Below are 20,785 nucleotides of genomic sequence, written 5' to 3'. Positions count from 1 at the left end.
AAGAGAACCTTGGATATCAAGGATGGGATATAAAGAGAAAAAGTGGAGTTTATGGTTGAAACTGGGGGCAAAAAGGTTAACCAGGAAAAGAGTGGGGCCCATTGGGGACCAAAGCATCAAACTGTGCATGGAGCTGGTAGATGTAGGTGAGATTTTAAATGAGCATTTTTCATTTGTATTCATGATACAATGAATGATATAGTTATAGAAATCAAGGAAGAGGACCGTGATGTATTTGAATTGGTAAAGATGAGAAAATTGCAGTTTTAGCAGATGGAAGTTGGATAAACACCCAGGTCCAGATGGGACCTTTCCCAGACTGCTGCAGAAAACAAAAGGAGGAGATTACTGGAGTCCTGACATGAATTCTCGTACAAGGCTACAGGCTCATGGCTAAAGTAGATCAATGCTGGATAAATATTGGGGATACAATCGGCAAATGACTTCTTTCAGTGCTGTAAAGCTCAATGACTCTAATCCAGTTCAGCCAGAACAGGTAAAGTAGATGGTACAGAATTTGAGATCAGAGTTGAAAACAATAGTTTCAGTCTTATTTAATCACAGGTAATCAAAATTGAAACCCAGTTAAGGAGTGAAACAGTTGAGATAAATTGGTGGAAGAGAGCAAGATGGTGAAGTACAACTGAATGTAAGCAGCATACATAGGGAAGCTGAGCCATACTTTGGAATATATTATAAGCAGTTTGTGAATGAGGAAGAGGACAATGTTCAAGGGTTGATCATTAGGGATTTACCAGCACACTTTCTTGAGGCTGTTGGTTTCTGGAGGCTGCTGGAGCAGTCTTCGTAAATATACTATGCTATAAATGGATATACATTTGTTGTTAATTTACTATTACAAAAATGCTCCTATTTATGAATAGTAATATGTAGCTCCTAGTACAGGTCTTCCCAAAGTTAGGGTCAGGACACAAGCGGGGTGCTGAGTTGACGTTTTGGTGTTCCAAACTCGCAGGGCAGCAATTTCCAACATTAAGCTTTGATCTACTCATAACAACCGTACTCCCAGTGGCACAGGTGCCTGGTCTCCATGCTCCTTGTTACATCACTCAATTCTCATTGAGGGGTGGTAAAGATTTTCAAAACACTATTTGCGATCACAATTGGAAGGTGTATGGAAAGTTTTGTATTTGAAAGAATAGCATATAATCCTTGATCACATGTCTTATTACCTACTGCTCTTAATTGCATTTGAATTGGTCTGTTTCCTTTCCTGTTAAGGATTTAGTAAATTCAATGGAAAATCTATAAAGAAATACATAATTTAAAAAAAACACAATGGGATGTGAAAAAGTACATACCAAAGTTTTGGAAAAATTACAGGCAAATTGAAACATTTATGACCAGAAACATGTTCTATAATTTTCAAAGAGCATTAAAGATTGTTGGCAACTCAACAAAGAAAGTCATTTGGCATTTGCCAAGAATCTGAACAGAAGGAAATGACATGCTATTTAGTTCTGAATTTAAAAAAAAACTTTTCCAAGACTCCAAATCTAAACAGTCTTCATCAAAACTTCTCTAATACAGCACATGAAATTCATGTATTTCCTGTCACATGTCTCAGAAATATCTCAAAACTCTTCACACAAAATTAATTCAGTGACAGTTGTGCGGCAAAATATACCCTACAATTGTAAAGCTAAACAAGCAACATTAAGATTGAGGCTGGAAAATTAGTGTTAGTGCACCACAACAATTCTTATTTCTTCCTCAAATCGAGGAATGGTGAATGTCTACTTAAACCATGAGAAAAAGGTAGATGGGACATGATTTAGCAAGCAATATGAAGGACAATATTTCTGATAATGTAATATATTCCCTTTGCAGCAACTGACTGTCAGCTTATCTAACATCATTAAGTACAGAATAACAAAGTTGTTGCTTTCCTCTCATCATGTGTTGGCCTTAAAAAATGACTGAAGATTACAGAGGAAATGTATGGAAGCTAAACAGCTTTTATACTTTCCCTCGTAAGCAAGAAAAATGACCAAGCTGTTTACTATTTTCATTAGAAACAGAGCGAGCACATTCAAAAGAAATTGCTTTTCTAAAAGATCCCAATGAGCTAAATGACATAAAAACTGAAGTGAAGTAATCTTTAAAAAAAGCCTAGTGACATTAGCAACCAACTGGATTAACCATAATGCATCAATTTTGCCTTTGAGGCAAACCTTCGACACTCCACATGCTTTCAGTGTGTGGAACTCCTGTAGATGGCACTGTGATGAGACTTCAATGTTGGATTTGTCACACCTTACTTGTCACATAGCCACAGCCACTTTTAAGAGCTGTATCAAACCTTTATTAAGCCACACTTGAAACACTGTCTGCAATTCTGGTCACCTTATTTTCATTATCATCACCGGTGGTCCTTCGCAGACAAGGGTGATTCTCTTGCACTCTGAGTGAGTCCGTATGTGGCTGCAGCTTCTGCAGACTCTGCCACACTTGGGGCAGAAGGTAATTGTAGGAAGGGGTGGGTAGGGCATTGGTGTGGTAGCGCACTCCTTTCACTGTTACCACCTGGCTTCTGCTTTCTCCCAATGGCAATTCTCAAGATGCTCGATGTCTTCCTGGATGCTCCTCCTCCACTTTGGATGGTCTTGGGCCAGTGATTCTCAGGCGTCGATTGGAATGCCGCACTTCACCAGCGAGGCCTTGAAGGTACCACTGAAACATTTCATCTGTGCACCTGGGGCTCGCCTGCCATTTGGAGCTGGGAGTAGAGTGCCTGCTTGGGGAGTCTCGTGTTGGTCATGCAGACAGTGTGCCCAGCCCATTATAGCTAGTCACGGATGGTCAGTACCTCAATGCTGGGGATGTTGGCCTATTCAAGGACGATGGTGTTGGTGCGTCTTCCCTGTGATTCCCAGGATCTTACATAGGCAGCATTGCTGCAGACAGTCCATGTCTCAGACCCACATAGAAAGGTGGGAACCAGCAAACCTCTGTAAACCATGATCTTGGTGTTGGTTCTGATGTTGTGGCCCTTGAAAATCCTTTTCCTTAGGTGACTGAAGGCTGCAATAGCTCACTGGATGCGGAGATATTCCGTCAATGTCTGCAAAAGCTTGGTTGGTCACTTAACCAGGAAACAACCAAGACTCTTTTGATGAGAATGATCAGGGGAGCCAAAAACTGATAAAGGTCGGCATTTCTGACAGCAAAATAGCTACCACAATCAGGAGAGATAAAGACAACGTACGGGCAATTGAAGGCAGAGGTCCAGCAATGAACCGTAGACACACAGAATAGATGGTGAACAGAGAAAGCACTGGAGGTCCAACGAATGGCTAACAACCATAATGTGCAGGATTTCTTCTAAACTGTTAAGATTTCTGACAGCCCAAACACCCTAGGCCCCAACCCACTGCTGGCCAAGAATAGAGTGACTCTTACCAAGGACAAAGCAGCACATTAAACAACGCTGGAGTAGCAGATCTGAAACCTCCTCAATCAGGACTCTGCTGTCAATCTGAGCCTCCTTGACTGAATCTCACAGCATGCCACATGCTGCCAGCTCAGGAACACCCCAGGCCTGCATGAAGTAGAGAAGGCTGTCTACCAGCTTAAGAAAACCAAGGCAGCAGATGGTATCCCACTGCAGTATCAAAGTGAGGAGGCAAAGAATGCCTGCTGCAACTACATGACCTTGTCTGCCTTATCACCATATTTTACAAATAATATAGAGCTTGTAGAGAAAATCTACAAAGATAATAACAGAAATGCATGGAGATAGATGTTTATTAAGAAAGGGTCAAGAAGCTGGGACTCTTTCTCTTGCAGAAAACTGCTGACAGATGACCTAACAAAGCTTTTTAAAATTATGAAAAGGCTTGTTGGAGTGGACACAGAAAGTTTCCTCTTATGCAAAAGATAAAATCTAGAGGATATTAATGTAGAACAGTCATCAAGAAATTTAATAAGAAATTAGAAGAAACTTCTTTACCAAAAAATAGTAAGAATGTGGAAGTCTCTCGCACAGGAAATGATTTGATTGACTATTATAGATACATTTAAGTGAATAATAATGAGGGCTAAGGGCTTAGACAGTTATGATGGCAGATTGAGAGGAGAAAAGATGGGAAAGGGCTGGAGTGGAGCACAAACACCAACATTGATGGAAGCTCTTGTGACAGAAGCTCAAAAGTTTACATCTTATTTCAGGACTGTATGACCATGGAAGTTGCATTCATAAGGTGACCAAACAAGTTAACTATCAAACTAGAAATCCTTCTAACAAGCCTATGGCAGGTAATTAGAGCAGGAGAATTTCACAATCAGCTATGCTTTATGTGACATAGTGTCCCTTAAGCTGCGGCTACTGACAGCAGGCTAGTGGCCAGTTCCAGGAATAGATATAAAAATAGTCAGAAGCATGTACATTGTTTGCCTCAAGGCATGAGGAAGGGGAAAAAGTTATAGAACATACATTTCTGTAATATATGTCTATGCAGTTAGTGTTTCTCGAGTTGTCATTCTTCCTAATCAAATAATCTAAATCTATACAACTGCAGATACCAAAGCTGGGAAGTCAAAGAACTTTTCATATCTAAATTTTCTGTACTGCCCTGCCCATCATTTCCACCTCCATTTCTGGCATTCCCAGTATTCTAAACTCACTTCCAACCCACCCAGTGAATTGCTCAACTTCTGATACTCAACATCTGTGAAGAGAATTAACGTTTTGAGTCCGGTATGACTCTTTTTCAGAACTAAGCAAAGTTTTGCTTGCTTAGTTTCTCCCACATTGTGTGTGCTGGTTTCAGATCTGAAAAACAGTCATATCAGATTCAAAACTGTATTGGTTTCTCTCTCCACAGATGCTGCCAGACCTGTTAAGTTTCTCTACATTCTTTCGGTTTGTCTCAGTTTTCCAGCATTTGCAGTATTTTGCCTTTATCCGAACAGCCAAAGCTTTTCTAAACGCACTGAAGTGTGAAGCGCAGGTTGGGAGTGGAAGATACTAATGTGACAATACTATTGCCTTAAGAGATGTATTATTTTTTTTCTGAAGAGTGGTTTTAAGACAGGTATCAAGCTATTTTAACCCAATAAGGTAAACACCTTGAGTTCTCTTTTTTTTAAAGTCGGAACACTGCCTGCGTCAGTGGGGTCAAGCTCCCATATTTAGCTTTGGTTTTTCATTAGCAGTTGCTGGTGTGTCGATACTCTACACACACACACACACACAGTCAGTTTTCTCTTGATGCTTTTCCTGGAATGGAGAATTGCATGTAAGACAGTCTATTTTACCAAATTTGCCTTTGCCAAGGGTCTGTTTATGGGATGTTACCACATTGGAACAGTTGCTGTTTAGTTTTCCAATAGAGTTGTTATCCCAATTTCTTGTTCCTTTTGTTGTATTTTAACTGCAGGGGAAGAATGAAGTGCATTTTGCTTCAAGACTGGGAATTTGACCAATTGAATTGCAGCTGGAATGCAACACCTGCCACTTGCCTTTAAAAGTAAGAAGTAGTTAGCGTCAAGACTACCTTCTTGATATATTTTGAGGAGGATTGATTTGGTCCATAAACTACACTCTACTTGCCTGGATGGCTGTAGAAGTAACAATGCTCCCAAAGATACTTGCCATTCTGGAAAAAGCAGTCCAGTTAATTTTTCCCTACCCAAATGACCACTGCATAACAGTTCACTTCCTACATGTAATTAAGTGCAAGCTATCTTTTTCACACTTCCAAATACCGATCTCTCTGCCATTCTGAAATACTGTCATCAATTGTATCACTGAATGATGTCAAATAGCAGATTGTGCTTCCCTAACAAGATACATACTCTAAAAATATTTACCAAATAAAACAAAGATCTGCAAATGCTGGAAATCTGAAACAATCAGAAAAAGAATCAAATAATTGTCCAGCAATTTCAGTTTTGCCAAAAATATTTACACCTGATATTGATGCTGTATTTGGTATCAAAGTACCACAGGAGGCTGAGCAAAAATCATTGTATCTTTGACATTATCAGATATACTTTATCAAACATATTTCAAATTATAAATGGCTTTAATATGTTTGTCAATTTCAAATATGACAAATACTATAAATAATAATAACAACAATACTTTGGTGTGAGGATTTCTTTCTAGTCTTTTTGTTATGACGAGGTTGATATATGTAATATTAAACATTCTCCTAAGTCAGTAGCAAAACACCCTTCACTATTAAATACTGGCGAAATATGGGAGGCATCAGCCTAGTGGTACTGTCACTGGGATAGTAATTCAAAGCCCCACATTAATGTTTTAGGATGTGGGTTGAATCCCTCCATAGCAGATCGTGACATTTGAGTTTAACATAATATCTGTCAGCAAAACTTTGCCTAATGGCAATCATGTAATCGCTGTTGATTGTGGTAAAAATCTATTCTGTTCTAATGTCCTTTAGGAAGAAAATCTGCTATCCTCAAGGTCTGGCCTGCTCATGACTCCAGACCCAAAGCAATGTAATTGATTCTTAACTGACCTCCAGACAATAAGGGATGGTCAATAAATACTGGCCTTGCCAGTAATGAATACATGCCATGAATGAATAAAATAAAGTAATACTTTTACATTAAAAAAAGTAACTTCAAAACAAAACAGAATTTTGAGATGGACAAGACATAGACCTAAACAGTGTTAAAGAAATGATACTGTGGTCCTCCAATTACTGTTGGTACTATTGGAAACAAAGTTATTTCCTTTTTAATGCCTATTAAACAACAAATTTACCCAGTTATTCTTTCTTCCTGCATAGATTTCCATGTTGTCTCCAAATTCAGGCCCCTCCTGCAGTGCTGTATATTCAAACATAAGACGTGAGCTCTCATGGAGTCGATCACACTGGTATTTGTGGTACTGTTGCACCAGTTCCTTAATTACAAGCAGAAGACAGTCTGGATTCTGGGAGTTCCAGTCATTCAGATGCTGCACATTGTGGCAAAAACAGAGACAGAAAAAAACATTTGGATTAATGTTTTGGAACTCTCTGTAAACCTCAACACAAATTCATTTCAAACACTTGTATTGGATTAAGACCACACCATGCGTTTCCATTCACAGGTGCTTTTACTTTACTAAACATTTTTGTTGCTGGCATGAAGATGAAATGCTCTACCCCATTTCCACATCTGTATTTGATGCCAGAGTTCTGGAGGGCTACTAAATTCTACTGTGCAATATAGAAACTGTGGTACAATTGTACAGGCGAAGTCATCTCACTCTGGCAGCATGTTTACACACCCAACATTTGACTGGCATGTCCCTAAAAGACTAGTTTATTCTTAGGAGAACTCTATATCTGCAGCTGGCTGCATAATTCGATTGTGGAAAACTATACAGAATCTCATAACACAGAAAAGAGCTACTATCAGTTGTACAGTCTGTTGGGCAGGGATGTCAAATGAAACTAGGTAATAAGTGGTGATTACCTATTTATGTGATAATTGTGCAAGAATTTAATTTTTACTGGGAACAAGTGCTTAATCCTTAAATGTTCTGGTGGCACAGTGGTAGTGTCCCTCTCTCTGGGCCAGAAGGTCAGTGTTAAAATCTCACCTGCCCCACCATGTATTGAAACATATTGGATCAGGTTTGATTAAAAATATTTATACGGAAACCAAGAGGGTCTTGTGGCAGTAGCAGTGAGCCAGCAAGATTGGGTTCAAGTCCCTGACCGAACAGGTTGTTTTACCAAAAAAAAAGAACAAGTAATCAATGAGTTTGAGTTTTGTGATAGGTGAGCTTGAATAAAACTCTGACTAGAAAAAAATGTCACCTTAAACTCTGTACACTGAACCTTTAAGCTCTAATCAGAGGCCATCACAAAGAGATATTCAATTAGCTTCATTCTTCCACAGCCTTGCAATGTATTTGAAAAGGAAAAATCAAATTCATTATGATGATGTTTTGGAACCTGAAACTTGAATAATCAATTAGAATGTGCAGATCATGAGGTGGGCAATATTTTTAAAAGCAAGATAAGTTTGCAGAAAGTTTTTGTTAAGAATTTACGAACAGTGATAGTTTTTGTCATTCAAATCCTTCACAGACAGGCATTTTCATAAATCATTTGAGCAATTATTTGGACATGCAGAAATTTAGGCAAATTTCATCACATTTCAATTGGTATGATTTTACCCCTACTATTCAGTGCTTGTTCAGAAGAAATTCACTGAAATGCATTACTGTACTTTCAGCATTAGCAATTAGTCATATGGATGATATGCAAAATTATTTTTAAGATTAGCATCATCATATTATTTCAAGATGTATTTACATAGGTCTGGCCTGATTAAATGATTAACTTATAAATACCTTGGTACAGCCTACATTGAACTACCTATGCAAAATCCTGTAATGATTTTGATTGCAATAAAACGGATGTAAAAATACACAATATTTCAATTCCATTCATAAATCAGCACCAGCTGATACAGAAATATTTCTGTTTTTACCTTAACAGAAGCTGACAAACTCTAAGTGCCCAGTAAGCTTCCAAGCAATTAGCCACCCAAAGTCCAGGTTTCCCTCAAAGCAATATGGCGTACTATTTCTGAAGACTGGACATAACTCCATTCAAATAAAATCTGAAGAAGTGTAGTGATGAAATACCTGTCATAGTTGCACTTTAGCAGAAATAACTATTGTGTGAGCCTTCACTGATTGTTCATTATTTTTATTTTATTTTCTGAACAATTCTGGTTTTGAACTAGAAACTGTGAGCTGTGACCTTTGGGCCATAGGGAACAGCTTGTGTTAAAAGAGAATCAGACCAAACAAGCTTTTGTTTATTCATAAAGATCAGACCTGAAAGTTAATTGCAGTTTGATCCCAGACCAACAGGTTCTTTTAGATGATTTGTCACCAGGGAAGAGCATTACGTTTCAATAGGTAGCAGAAGTTGGCTATTAATGAGGTCACAACCTGGGAATTGGTTCCAGAAAAGACCTTATGATCAAGCAGATGTTGAATGGAAACTAGGACCTCCTGGAGGAGATAGTTAGTCAGTCAGGGAGTGGTCAGAGCTGAACCGAGTTTTGGACTGAGTTTTCTGTTGATGAGCATGAAGATTTGACAGCTCCCAGCCTAACTTCCAACAAGCAGTTTTCTATTCTCCAAAACTTTAAGAGCTAAGTTACAAGTAATACTGCCTTTATTCGAGTAAATTGTGAAGGTGACCCTGATTGACATCTTAAAAACAATCAAGAAACCGTCAACTTTGCCTGTGGAACAACCCTCATCTTCAAAACCAATTAAGTAAGCCAGCCAGTTTTGTTATTTTCTTTTTCTCATCCCACAACTGTTTTTCTGTCTGGTGTTTATTATGTGAATGAGGCTGAAAACAAAGATTTAGATTTAAAGCATAGACCTTAACTAATTACTTTGTTGTTTAATTTTAATCTGCTAAAGTTACTATATTGTTAATAAATTGCTAAGTCTTTTATTTAAGTTACGAAGTAGTGTTTGGAATTAGTTATTCAAAAAGTCTGATATGGAAACATTGAAATAATTTTGAGAGTCTTTGAAGGCTTTTACTGTGCTGCAAATATAGAAGTAGAAATTTGCCTTGGTTTGGCTGTCTCTCTCTCCATATCTTAACTGTACTGATTTACAAATACCAGCCATTAAAGATTGATACCTTTGGTTGTGAAATGGCAGTGATATAAAATCTAACCCAATCAATTTTTGAAAAGAAAACAAGCTTCATCCATAAATTTAGACTTATGCTTTCCATATCATCTGTGAGGAAAAAACTGTGACAATGTTCTTTTAAAACATCTGTGAAATAAAGGCCAATATTTCATGTACTTTCTTCATTTCCTGCTGAACTTTTAGATTAGATTAGATTACTTACAGTGTGGAAACAGGCCCTTCGGCCCAACAAGTCCACACCGACCCGCCGAAGCGCAACCCACCCATACCCCTACATTTACCCCTTACCTAACACTATGGGCAATTTAGCATGGCCAATTCACCTGACCTGCACATTTTTGGACTGTGGGAGGAAACCCACGCAGACACGGGGAGAATGTGCAAACTCCACACAGTCAGTCGCCTGAGGTGGGAATTGAACCCAGGTCTCTGGCGCTGTGAGGCAGCAGTGCTAACCACTATGCCACCGTGCCGCCCACTTTTTTGTCTTTTTAAATGAATCTTCCCTGTCTAGTGTACCCTATGCAAATGCTCCCCTTGATTTTCACTAAGCAAACATTCAGGAGACTGAACGGCTGGTTCAGCTCTTTTATCTAGTATCGTAAGCGGCCCCTTGTTATACTTGATTTTTGTGATTTGTGCATGATGATCCCCAAATCCCTCTGTGCTACAGCTCTCTGCAATCTATCTCCATTTGAATAATGTTTAGCTTCTGTATTCTTCCTGCCAAATTGCATAACTTCCCGCAGCTTCCCACAATATATTCCACCTGCCAAATTATTTCCCACTCATGTAGCCCTTTGCAGACTCTTCAGGCCATCCTTACCCTTGCCTTCTCAACATTTATTTCGTCATCCACAAATGAGATGTGACTTTTTCTCAACTAATGTGTACAGATTGGAAATAATTGTGGCTACAATACTGATCCCGAGGTTATCAATCTGAAACTACCCCCTTCAATCCAACACAGTATCATCTGCTAGCTCGCCAATCCTTTAGTTATGCTAATATATTATGCGCTCTTATCTTATTAAATAGCCTTGAATGCAGTACATTATTGAATGCCCTCTGGAAATCCTAATGCATTACATTTACTGACTCCCCTTTATCTATCCTGCTTATTACCTTCTCAAAACTTTCTAGTAAATTTGTTAAGTATGATTTCCCCTTCATGAAAACATGCTGACTCGAACTGGTTATATCATCTATTTCTAAATGCTCCCCGATTACATTTCTTGTAATAGATTTGAACATTTTCCCAATGACATACATTCAGCCTACTGACGTGTAGTTAAAAAAAAACTACAGATGCTGGAAATCAAACAAGGGTTTGACAAAGGGCCGCTGGACTCTAATTGTTACCTGTTTTGCTCTCTGAAGATGCTACCAGACCTGCTGAATTCCTCAAGGATTTTTTTTGTAGCTTGTAGTTACCTGTTTCTGTCCTCTTTCTTTTCCAATGTGTGTGTTACAAGTAGTTTTCAGATTCTCTGGGACTTTTCCAGAATCTAAGGATTTTGGAAAATTCCTACCAGTGCATCTCCTATTGGTATAATTACTTTCTTTAATATCCCAGGACACATTCCACAAGAGCCAAGTGATATATTGGCCTTTAGCCCCCATTAATTTCTGTGGTACGTCTTCTCTAGTAAAAGTTAATGCATTTATTTCTGCTCCACATTTTTCTCTCTTTTTTGAAAGATAGTCTTTTCTACCATGAAGATTGATACAAAATATTTATTCAACTCTTCTGCCATTTCTTGATCTCCCATTATTATTTTCACAACCTCATTTTCTAAGGGGTCTATGTTCACTTCGCACTCTCTCCTCCTTTTAAAATATGTAAAGAAGCTCTTAATGTCCTACTTTGACTTTAGCAAGAACAGTATCTATTCTACTATACTGTCCGCTTGCACAACAACATTCTTATTCTCCTATCTCCCCCACTTGATGCTCGCGTAGCAAGGTGCTTTGGTTGTTCATTCAGCCTCCCTGCAGTTCTCACTCTTGTCCACACAGCTTACAAAAACTTTGTAGCTATTGGACAATTGTAGAGGTCAAGGCTTCTTGAATCCTACCCAGAGTCCCTATACCTGCCTCACTTGCAGTCACATCCTCCTGTCTCAAATCACAGAATAAATGATTCAAATTTGGCCTGAGACAAACAAAAACAAATTTCTAGAAAAACTCATGTATAGCAGCATCAGTGAAGAGTGATCATTCAGAGTCCTGTGACCCTTCTAAACATTAGTATCAATCTTCTATTTCACAAGCTATTTTTACACTTTAAAAAAATGTATTCAGAGATACACTCTTAAAAGAATTTGAACATTCTGATTCTTGGGATGCAAATTTAGGTCAGATAATGAAACAGTGGGTCAAACATTCCAGTCTCAGGTTTTCATAAATCTTACTGTAATCCTCCTGGACCTTAATCTCAATATGTTCTATGACAAAAACACTTCCAAACAGTAACAAATTTTAGTATGCAATATCTAGTTCGATTCGAAAATTGCTGTCTATGGATCCAGACCACTACATGGTATTTTGTACAATCTATAAACAACAGTGCACTTTTCAAGCACATACATGACATGTATAGCACAACATTAGATATTTATTTGGTGATGGAAGTGATGGAGGTGCTGGGAGACAGGAGGATGGTTAAAGAAAATTTCATGTCGACTATTTCCTGTTCAAAAGAGAAATGTTATAAGTAGAAAATAAGAGCAAAATTGAAGGATGATTTCACCACTGTGCTGTTCAGTGATTAGTAATTAGTTACTATCAGTTCTATTGAAACTGAAACTACTAGGAATGTGGTTTTCCAGTGAGTAAACAGACACACTTCAACTGGTGTGGTTAAGTTAGAAGAGGTTAGTCATACAGAATAACTTACATATAGGTATCGCTTATATGATAAACACTGTAAGATTGATTTTAAAAAGCTAGTGACGTGAATGTTTAATAATGAGTGATAGTGGAGATTGTAAATGTGCTACTTCAAAATGATAAATTGCTACATGGAACATCATGGATTGTGGTTCACAATTAGTCACTACACCAAGTAAAGCAGCCAATCAATAATGTAATGTGTGCAATGCAAGAGGACTTACGCATTTCAAGGGAGGGAGAAACTTCTCCAAAAGGATTGAATCATTTGTTTCGTAGTGTAGTACAGGACAGAACTGATTTAAGTTGAAAATCACAATTATGCAGCATTGGACCTTAACCCATTGTACTTGTTGGCTCACTGAAATCGCAATTCAGTTATTTTCTTTACCTATCACAATATTTTCCTTGTCAAGTATTATCCAATTTCCTTCTCCTGGTATTTTCTAGGTCTTTTATTCAACATAAAAATTACTGAAATAGATTTCTTAGAGAGTTCATTTACCAAAAGTTCCAGAATTTAAAGATTATTGTTTAGTGATTCTTCAATTGTATTAATTGCATGAGACAACTTACAAATGTTGTGAATGGTGAGTCAATTTGGGACTCTTTGATCCTGGCTGAAACTTTTAAATTGATATGCCTCATCACTGAGCCCTTAGCTCATGATCTTTATTTGTAGATCATAGTTTTGGATTAAGATGATTTGATCACTAACTCCACCAACTGTTTATCCATCAACCTTATTTAATTAAACAGTCATTGCACCAGCTTTAACTTTCATTGTGGATTTTCTGCTTTGTGCAGATGACCACTCATTTTCATTCAACATCGCTCCTCCCATTGTCCCATCACAATTAAGCTTGGCTGATCTTTGCTACGGTTAGGAAAACAGTCAGAGACCAAGAACTTTCTAAAAACAGAGTGCATTGAAACTTTCTGAAACAGGCAATAACTCTTTGGTGTGTATAGTTTTTGGGATAAAAGAAAGAATATTTTCAAAACATTTTACCCTGGATGAGCTCTAATCTCAGAATGCATCTTTACGTGCCAAGAAGAAAATGATATAAAAATGCCAGTGTAAAGATCACATTTTTGGGTGCTTTGCTTTTTGAAACAATAAACTGAAATGAGAGAGAACTGTTAAACCCAGGAATTTACGTGGTAACTGCATAAACTGCAGGTTTATGAACTGGGACCAATTACCAAAGACAAAGGTCCTCTGAAACAAAGATACAGGAGTAGGCCATTCAGCCCTAGAGTCTAGTCCAGCATTCAATGAGATCATGGATGATCTGTGACCTAACTCCTAACTGGTTTTGGCCTAAACATCTTAATACCTTTGCTCAACAAAAGTTTATCTATCCCAAATTTTAAGTTAACAACTGATCCAGCATCAACTGCTGTTAATGGATGAGTGTTCCAAACCTGTTCGACCCTTTGTGTGTAAAAGTGCTTTCTAACATCTCTCCTGAATGATCGAGCCCAAATTCTCAGACTATGCCTCCTAGCTCTTGGATTGCCAACAGTGGAAATATTTATTATTATCTCCTCTGCTTTTTCCTTTTAATATTGGCATAGTAATGTACAGCATGGAAACAGAGCCTTCGTTTCTAACTCATCCATGCCAGCCAGATATCCTAAATTAACGTAGTCCCATATGCCATCATTTAGCCCACATCCCTCTAAACGCTTCCTATTCATACACCTATCCAAACACTTTTTAAATGTTGTTTTTCCACCAGCTTCTATTATCGACTCAGGCAGCTCATTTCATACATGTATGATCCTCTGCTTGGAAAAGCTGTGCCTTACGTCCCTCTCATTTTAAATCTATGCCTTCTAATTTTGGACTCCCCTATACAGGAAAAGGCTTTGGCAATTCACCCTATCATGCCCTCATGATTTTATAAACCTCTATAAGGTCACCCCTCAGCCTCTAATGCTCCAGGGAAAATAGCCCCTGACTATTCAGCCTCTTCCCAGAGCTCAAACCCTCCAACCCTGGCAAAATGCTTGCAAATAGTTTCTGCACCCTTTCAAATTTCACAACATCTTTCCTATAGCAGAGAGACCAGAACTGAACACAGTATTGCAAACGTAACCTAACAAATGTCCTGTACAGCTGCAATATGACCTCCCAACTCCAAGACTCCCAACTAACCAATAAAGGCAAGCGTACTCTTGAAGACTTTGGTCAGTTCACCCCTTAGCCTTCTAAATTCTAGAGAAAACAGGGCTAATTTGTATAATCTCTCCTCATAACTTAACTTCTGCAGTCTAGGTATCATTCTTGTAAACCTATGTTGTACTCCCTCAAAAGGCAAATATAACCTTCCTAAGGTGGTGTGCCCAGGTTTGCTCACAGTATTCCAAGTAGGTGTAGCTACAGCTTAACTTCGGCATCCTTATTTTTCAGTCCTCTAGATATATAGGCTAGCATTCCATAAGTCGCCTTCATAATGTTCTGCACCAGCTGGTGGCAATTTAAAAATCTGTGCACCTGAATCCCCAAGTCACTTTGAACATCCACTATATTTAGCTTCATGCCATTTGAAAAGTACCCTGATCTATGGTTTTTCAGCCCAAAATGAATAACCTTATGATTTCTTACATTGAAATCCACCTGCCACAGTTTTGCCCTTTCACCTTGTGTATCAATATGCCTTTGTAATTTTATGCTGACACCTACACTGTCCGAAATGCAGCCTAACTATGTCATCAGTAAATTTGGATAAATGACATTCCATGCATTATCTAAGTAGTTAATAAATAATGAATAACTGACACCCTAACACAGATCCTTTTGGACACCACTGGTCACCAACTCTACACATTATCTCTACTTTTTGTCATCTGCCATTCTACCATTTTCCTACCCATGTCAGTAACTTGCTGTCAATTCCTTGCGTTTCTACCTTTGTTAACAGTATCTTATGTGGGACTTTATAAAATGCCTTTAGGAAGTCATAGCGATGTACAGCACGGAAACTGACCCTTTGGTCCAACCTGTCCATGCTGACCAGATATCCCAACCCAATCTAGTCCCACCTGCCAGCACCCGGCCCATATCCCTCCAAACCCTTCCTAATTATATACACATCCAAATGCCTCTTAAATGTTGCAATTGTACCAGCCTCCACTACTTCCTCTGGCAGCTCATTCCATGCACGTACCACCCTCTGCATGAAAAAGTTGCCCTTGGGTCTCTTTTATACCTTTCCCCTCTCACCCTAAACCTATGCCCTCTAGTTCTGGACTCCCCAACCCCAGGGAAAAGACTTTGTCTATTTACCCTGTCCATGTCCCTCAATTTTGTAAACCTCTATAAGGTTACCCCTCAGCCTCCAACTCTCCAGGGAAAACAGCCCCAGCCTGTTCAGCCTCTCCCTGTAGCTCAGATCCGCAAACCCTGGCAACATCCTTGTAAATCTTTTCTGAACCCTTTCAAGTTTCACAACATCTTTCCGATAGAAAGAAGACCAGAATTGCAAGCAATATTCCAACAGTGGCCTAACCAATGTCCTGTACAGCTGCAACATGACCTCCCAACCCCTGTACCAAAAGTCTTCTTCACTATCCTATCTACCAGCAACTCCACTTTCAAGGAGCTATGAACCTGCATTCCAAGGTCTCTTTGTTCAGCAACACTCCCTAGGACCTTACCATTAAGTGTATAAGTCCTGCTGAGATTTGCTTTCCCAAAATGCAGCACCTCGCATTTATCTGAATTAAGCTCCATCTGCCATTTCAGTCCATATCCTATAAATAGGATCCATACATATTCCCGTCTACTACCTTAGCTGTCTCTTCAAAAATAACCATGAGGTTTATCAGGCCATCAACAACAAAATCGTTCACTGAACAGTTTGGGCTGTGAGCAAGACATTGACAAGTTAGACAAGAAAAAACTCACTCTTAGTTCTCTACAGTAAACTACTTTAAACCAGAAGCAAACAAGCTTATCATTCCTTCAGATGGTGCAAGTTGTGACCTTGAATTGGAAAAGTCAGAGACTTTTCTGAATTGAAACAGCCATTCTGTTCCTTTTGTAAAATAGTGGAAACATTCCAATAAAAGGTCAAGAAGAAACATTTGGATCAGCAAGAACCAACCTAACATATCTGGAGAACAAAGATTACAGAACTGCTTTCCCTCTGCCCATGTGCTTTTTTTTAAAATCCTGCTTATGTTTGTCAGTGTGTATGTAATGGAGAATTTAAGGGGTTTAGAGGGTTTTAGTTTGTGTATATTAATTTAATTGGTTACCTGTAATAAAGTAAGTTATTTCTGGTTAAGTAACGAAAAACTGGTTCGTGCCTGTGATTTAAATTGATTCTGTAAATAAAGTAGTTTGGGGACTTTGTGTATTTCTTTCATGATGACTCCAGGAATATTGGAGCTCATTTTCCAGTGTGTCACAACTGACTGAGGTAGCACAATCTGTTAACATCATTACAGGCATTTAAAAATGTTTTGGGGGGGGGGGGGGGGGGGGGGGGGGGAGGGGATCAGACTGGGAGTGCATTTTACATGTTGGTCACTTTACCCTTGGAACTTGGTTCAAAATCAGGCCATATTAATTGACCAGAAGTGTCTCCTGTTTTCTGGCTTCAAGAGTTCTGTGTACTAAATGGTCAGCTTTGGTCCAAATATAGCAAGTTTCTCTCATGAGAAGATTGCGGGTTCATGTCATCCCTTTTCAGAATAATCTAGTAGTTATAGATATCTAAAATCCAGGTAGGGACTTTAGTATAATCTTGAGGGAGTGTTGAACTATCAGAGATGACATTTTTCAAAAAAAGATGCGAAGTTGATGCCCTGTTGTCTCCAGTGAACATCTCATAAATCTAATCAAAGGGCAATTCACATGTATTATCAAACAATGCTACTAATATCAACTACCTGGGTCATACACACCATATCTTCTGTGCAATTGGACTTTTCTATTCTAGTGACACTTTATAAAAAGTTAACTGGCTTTAAGTCATAAAGATAAGAGTATAACGATTGTTCAGTAGAGGTGCATTTCTCAGTTGTTAATGCGAAATGGTCAAATCTTCAAAGCCAAATCGTCCCATATTTAACAGAGCCATAGTGACAAAAACTAAGCAATTGACAGAAACTAATCTTCCATACACTGGAATTTCTTGGTCTTTCTCAAGTTAAATTGAATATATTGCTATGTAGGCATTGCAGGAGCGCATTTGTGCAATCAGGCAAATTTTCATGATAGTTGGTTAACAGTTGATTTCTGATGACTAATCCGTGCTCTAATTCCAGCTTTAAGTCTATTTATAGTTTGGTATCTTTAGCTTGATTAAGCAATGATCTTTAAGACACCCATCTCTCAATGTGAAGTTTAAATGTTATAGTTGTCAAATGTCTAAAAATGTGTAAAATTTGGTGTCAGAAAATTTCTGTTTTTAATTTTACCAGTCCACACTTTTAAGTGTTCCAACAATACAAACAGGAAAGTGGATTTGATGACACAAACCCAGTTTTAGCTTTATTGTCTATTGTTCGTCTCCGGATTCAATTGAACTAGGCTAAATGTACAAAAGTCTGAATTTTTTTGAGGAATGGCTATTGTCTCTGCAAATTACTCACCACGAAATTTATATAATGTGATATTGCACTGAGAGTCAACCTCTAAATCAGTACACAAGTCAAACAGGCTTGGAATAATAATTGTGCTGCTTTCCATGTGATGGTGAAAGTGAGAGAGGTATTGACAAGGAGAGGAAATCAGAGAGAAAGAGATTGAAGAGAGAGGATTGGAAAAACAACCACGATAAAGCAAAAGGAAGGTAAGAAAAACAAAAAAAAGGTATGAGCCTTGTTGGATTGAGAAATGCTGAAAGCTCTAGACATGGACAGATTTTCACAATTGCAAGGAAAGTACAAGTACAGAGGGATGGATGGAGCAGGGAGGAAAAGGATGGGGCAAGAAAGAGGGCACGTGAAGCTGAATGGTTTATACTGATTTATGTGTTGCGGGGAAAAGGTGAGCACTTGGAGGCATGGTGCCTATCAAATGAATAGCTTGTCCTGGGTGGTATCAAGCTTGAGTGTTTTTTGAACTGCACTCATCGAGGCAGGTGGGGAGTATTTCATCACATTACTGACCTGTGACTGTAGACTGCAAATAGGCTCTGGGAATCCGGGGAGTGGGGTGGGGGGCAATTATTTGCTGCAAGATTCCTAGCCTCTGACCTGCTTTTGTATCTATTGTAGTTTCTGGTCAATGGTAACCCCCAGGACACTGCATTTGGACATGAATTGCTTCAGTATCTGAAGAGTTTCAAAATGGTACTGAATTCGCATCAATGCAAACACTGACAAATCACTCAAAAAGAAAGTAAGCACAATAAATCAGTTTATTCAAGGACACTCAGTTATTTTGATCTTTTCTTAGTTTATTTTAAACATAGGATACTGTTTTACCGTAATATATACATAACTGTTGCCAATGTGCAATGAATCCATTGTCTTTTGATGGTTTCAAAAGCACATTACTGCCTACACACTGTGACACTCAAACCTACTTGCAATAGCCAATTTCTGTCTTCACACATTTTAACCTCCAACGATTACACTCAGTTAATCTGGGCATCTAAAGAAACAAAAACGACATTGTCCTTTTCAGGGAAAGGCAGTCAATGCTATTCCTGGAAGATTACATCATTCTAAATTATAAGCATCTTGTCTAGCATCATTTCATCCAAACAAATAAAAGCACCATCATGCAACACCACTCAATAGGTTATAAAAAAGGAATTCCATTGTTTAGTTGACTGGAACAGAAACAATTGCTGCTGTGGTTGCTGACTAATCTCGGTAATATAAAACCTTATTGCTGTGTCGCGAATTAATTATGTTGCATCACCCACCCACATTGTTTGGTAAAGTGTTCCTGTCTTCATAAACTTAATCTACTGAATTTTAGTCTTATGCAGAGATATTTTACCAATGACTTATTCAGAAGAAAGAAAACACCCTAAAAATTTTAAAATCCTGCTTGTGCCTTTCTTTCCCATTTTATCTATCAAATTGACATTCTGGTCATCTTTGTTGTGTTTTCAATAACTTTTTGTTTTAACAAGGTGGCAACTTTCACATGAATAAAATGGCCCAAGGAAATGCAGAGCAGCATTCTAAAGCAAAGTATCAAAATGAGACACATAAAAAGACAGGAGGTCCAAAGACCAAAAGCTTGATAAGAGGTAGGTTTTAAGTGTCTTACAAAGGAGGAAAGTAAGGTACAGAGACAGAGGGGTATTTCTTAGGGCCCAAGCACTGAAGGTACAACCACTAATAGTGGAGAAAGTATAATTGAGAATTGACTCAAAGCCAGAAACAGAGGAGTGCAGATGTCCCAAAGTTGTGACACTGGAGGAGTTTATAAAAGGGGCAAGGCCTTGCAGGAAACCAGGATGAAAATCAAAACGTTACTCAACTTTGAGCCAATGAAGGTCAGCAAACCATGGGTGTGAACGGGCAATGGGACTTGGTGCAATTTAAAATACGGACAGAATTCTGAAGAATCTCAAGTTTGCAGAGGGTAAGAAACAAGATGCCAGTCAGGAATGCATGAGATAGCTGAGACTAAAGGTAAATTAATGAGGATTTCAGCAGCTGATGAGCTGAGCCAGAGGTGAAAGTGGGCAATGTTACAGGAGGTAGAAATAGTTGAAATCTTGACAATGTCTCTCTAACCAAACTTTGGTTATACTACCATGCTTTGTGGAGAAGTGGAATCTCCTTATGAGTAAAGGCAGATGCAAAGTTTCCATTCAATATCACAGTCACATCTTCTGCCTCTAAGCATAAATATCATTTGATCCTTTTTATTCACTTGTTGAACCGTAGTGTCGCTGGCTGGGCCAGTGTCCATTGCCCATTCCTAATTATCCTTGAGATGATGAGGAGGAGCTGCCTTTTTGAATTGCTGTTCTTTAAATAAACCCACAATGCCGTTTGGTGCAATTCCAAGATTTTTACCCAGTGACACTGAAGGAATGGCAATATATTTCCAGGTTAGTGGAATGGTGAGTGGCTTGGAAAGGAACTTGCAAGTAGTGGTGTTCCCATGTATCTGCTGCTCTTAGTCCTTTCAGATTGAGTAGCGTGAATATAGATTTATGAAAGGGAACTCATGATTAACAGATTAATTGCAAGTTTTAGAAGATGATGTAACTAGCAGAATGGATA

At 38.5% G+C, this 20,785-nt stretch overlaps 1 protein-coding gene across 5 annotated transcripts in view; it reads right to left on the bottom strand.

Annotated features, from left to right (window-relative positions):
• babam2 (BRISC and BRCA1 A complex member 2) overlaps positions 1–20,785 on the bottom strand; it is a 204,281-nt gene that overhangs the window by 144,272 nt on the left and 39,224 nt on the right. For 4 of the 5 annotated variants that reach the window (XM_072551249.1, XM_072551230.1, XM_072551237.1 and 1 more), the window contains exon 5: positions 6,758–6,952. The exons of the other annotated variant lie outside the window; for it this stretch is intronic. In XM_072551249.1, the coding sequence (XP_072407350.1) occupies positions 6,758–6,952 (195 nt within the window). The remainder of the gene's footprint in view (positions 1–6,757; positions 6,953–20,785) is intronic. 5 annotated transcript variants of the gene reach the window in all.

Source organism: Chiloscyllium punctatum, chromosome 3 (assembly GCF_047496795.1).
Source record: "Chiloscyllium punctatum isolate Juve2018m chromosome 3, sChiPun1.3, whole genome shotgun sequence".
Lineage (NCBI taxonomy): Eukaryota > Metazoa > Chordata > Chondrichthyes > Orectolobiformes > Hemiscylliidae > Chiloscyllium > Chiloscyllium punctatum.
This window is presented reverse-complemented; position numbering and strand designations above follow the sequence as displayed.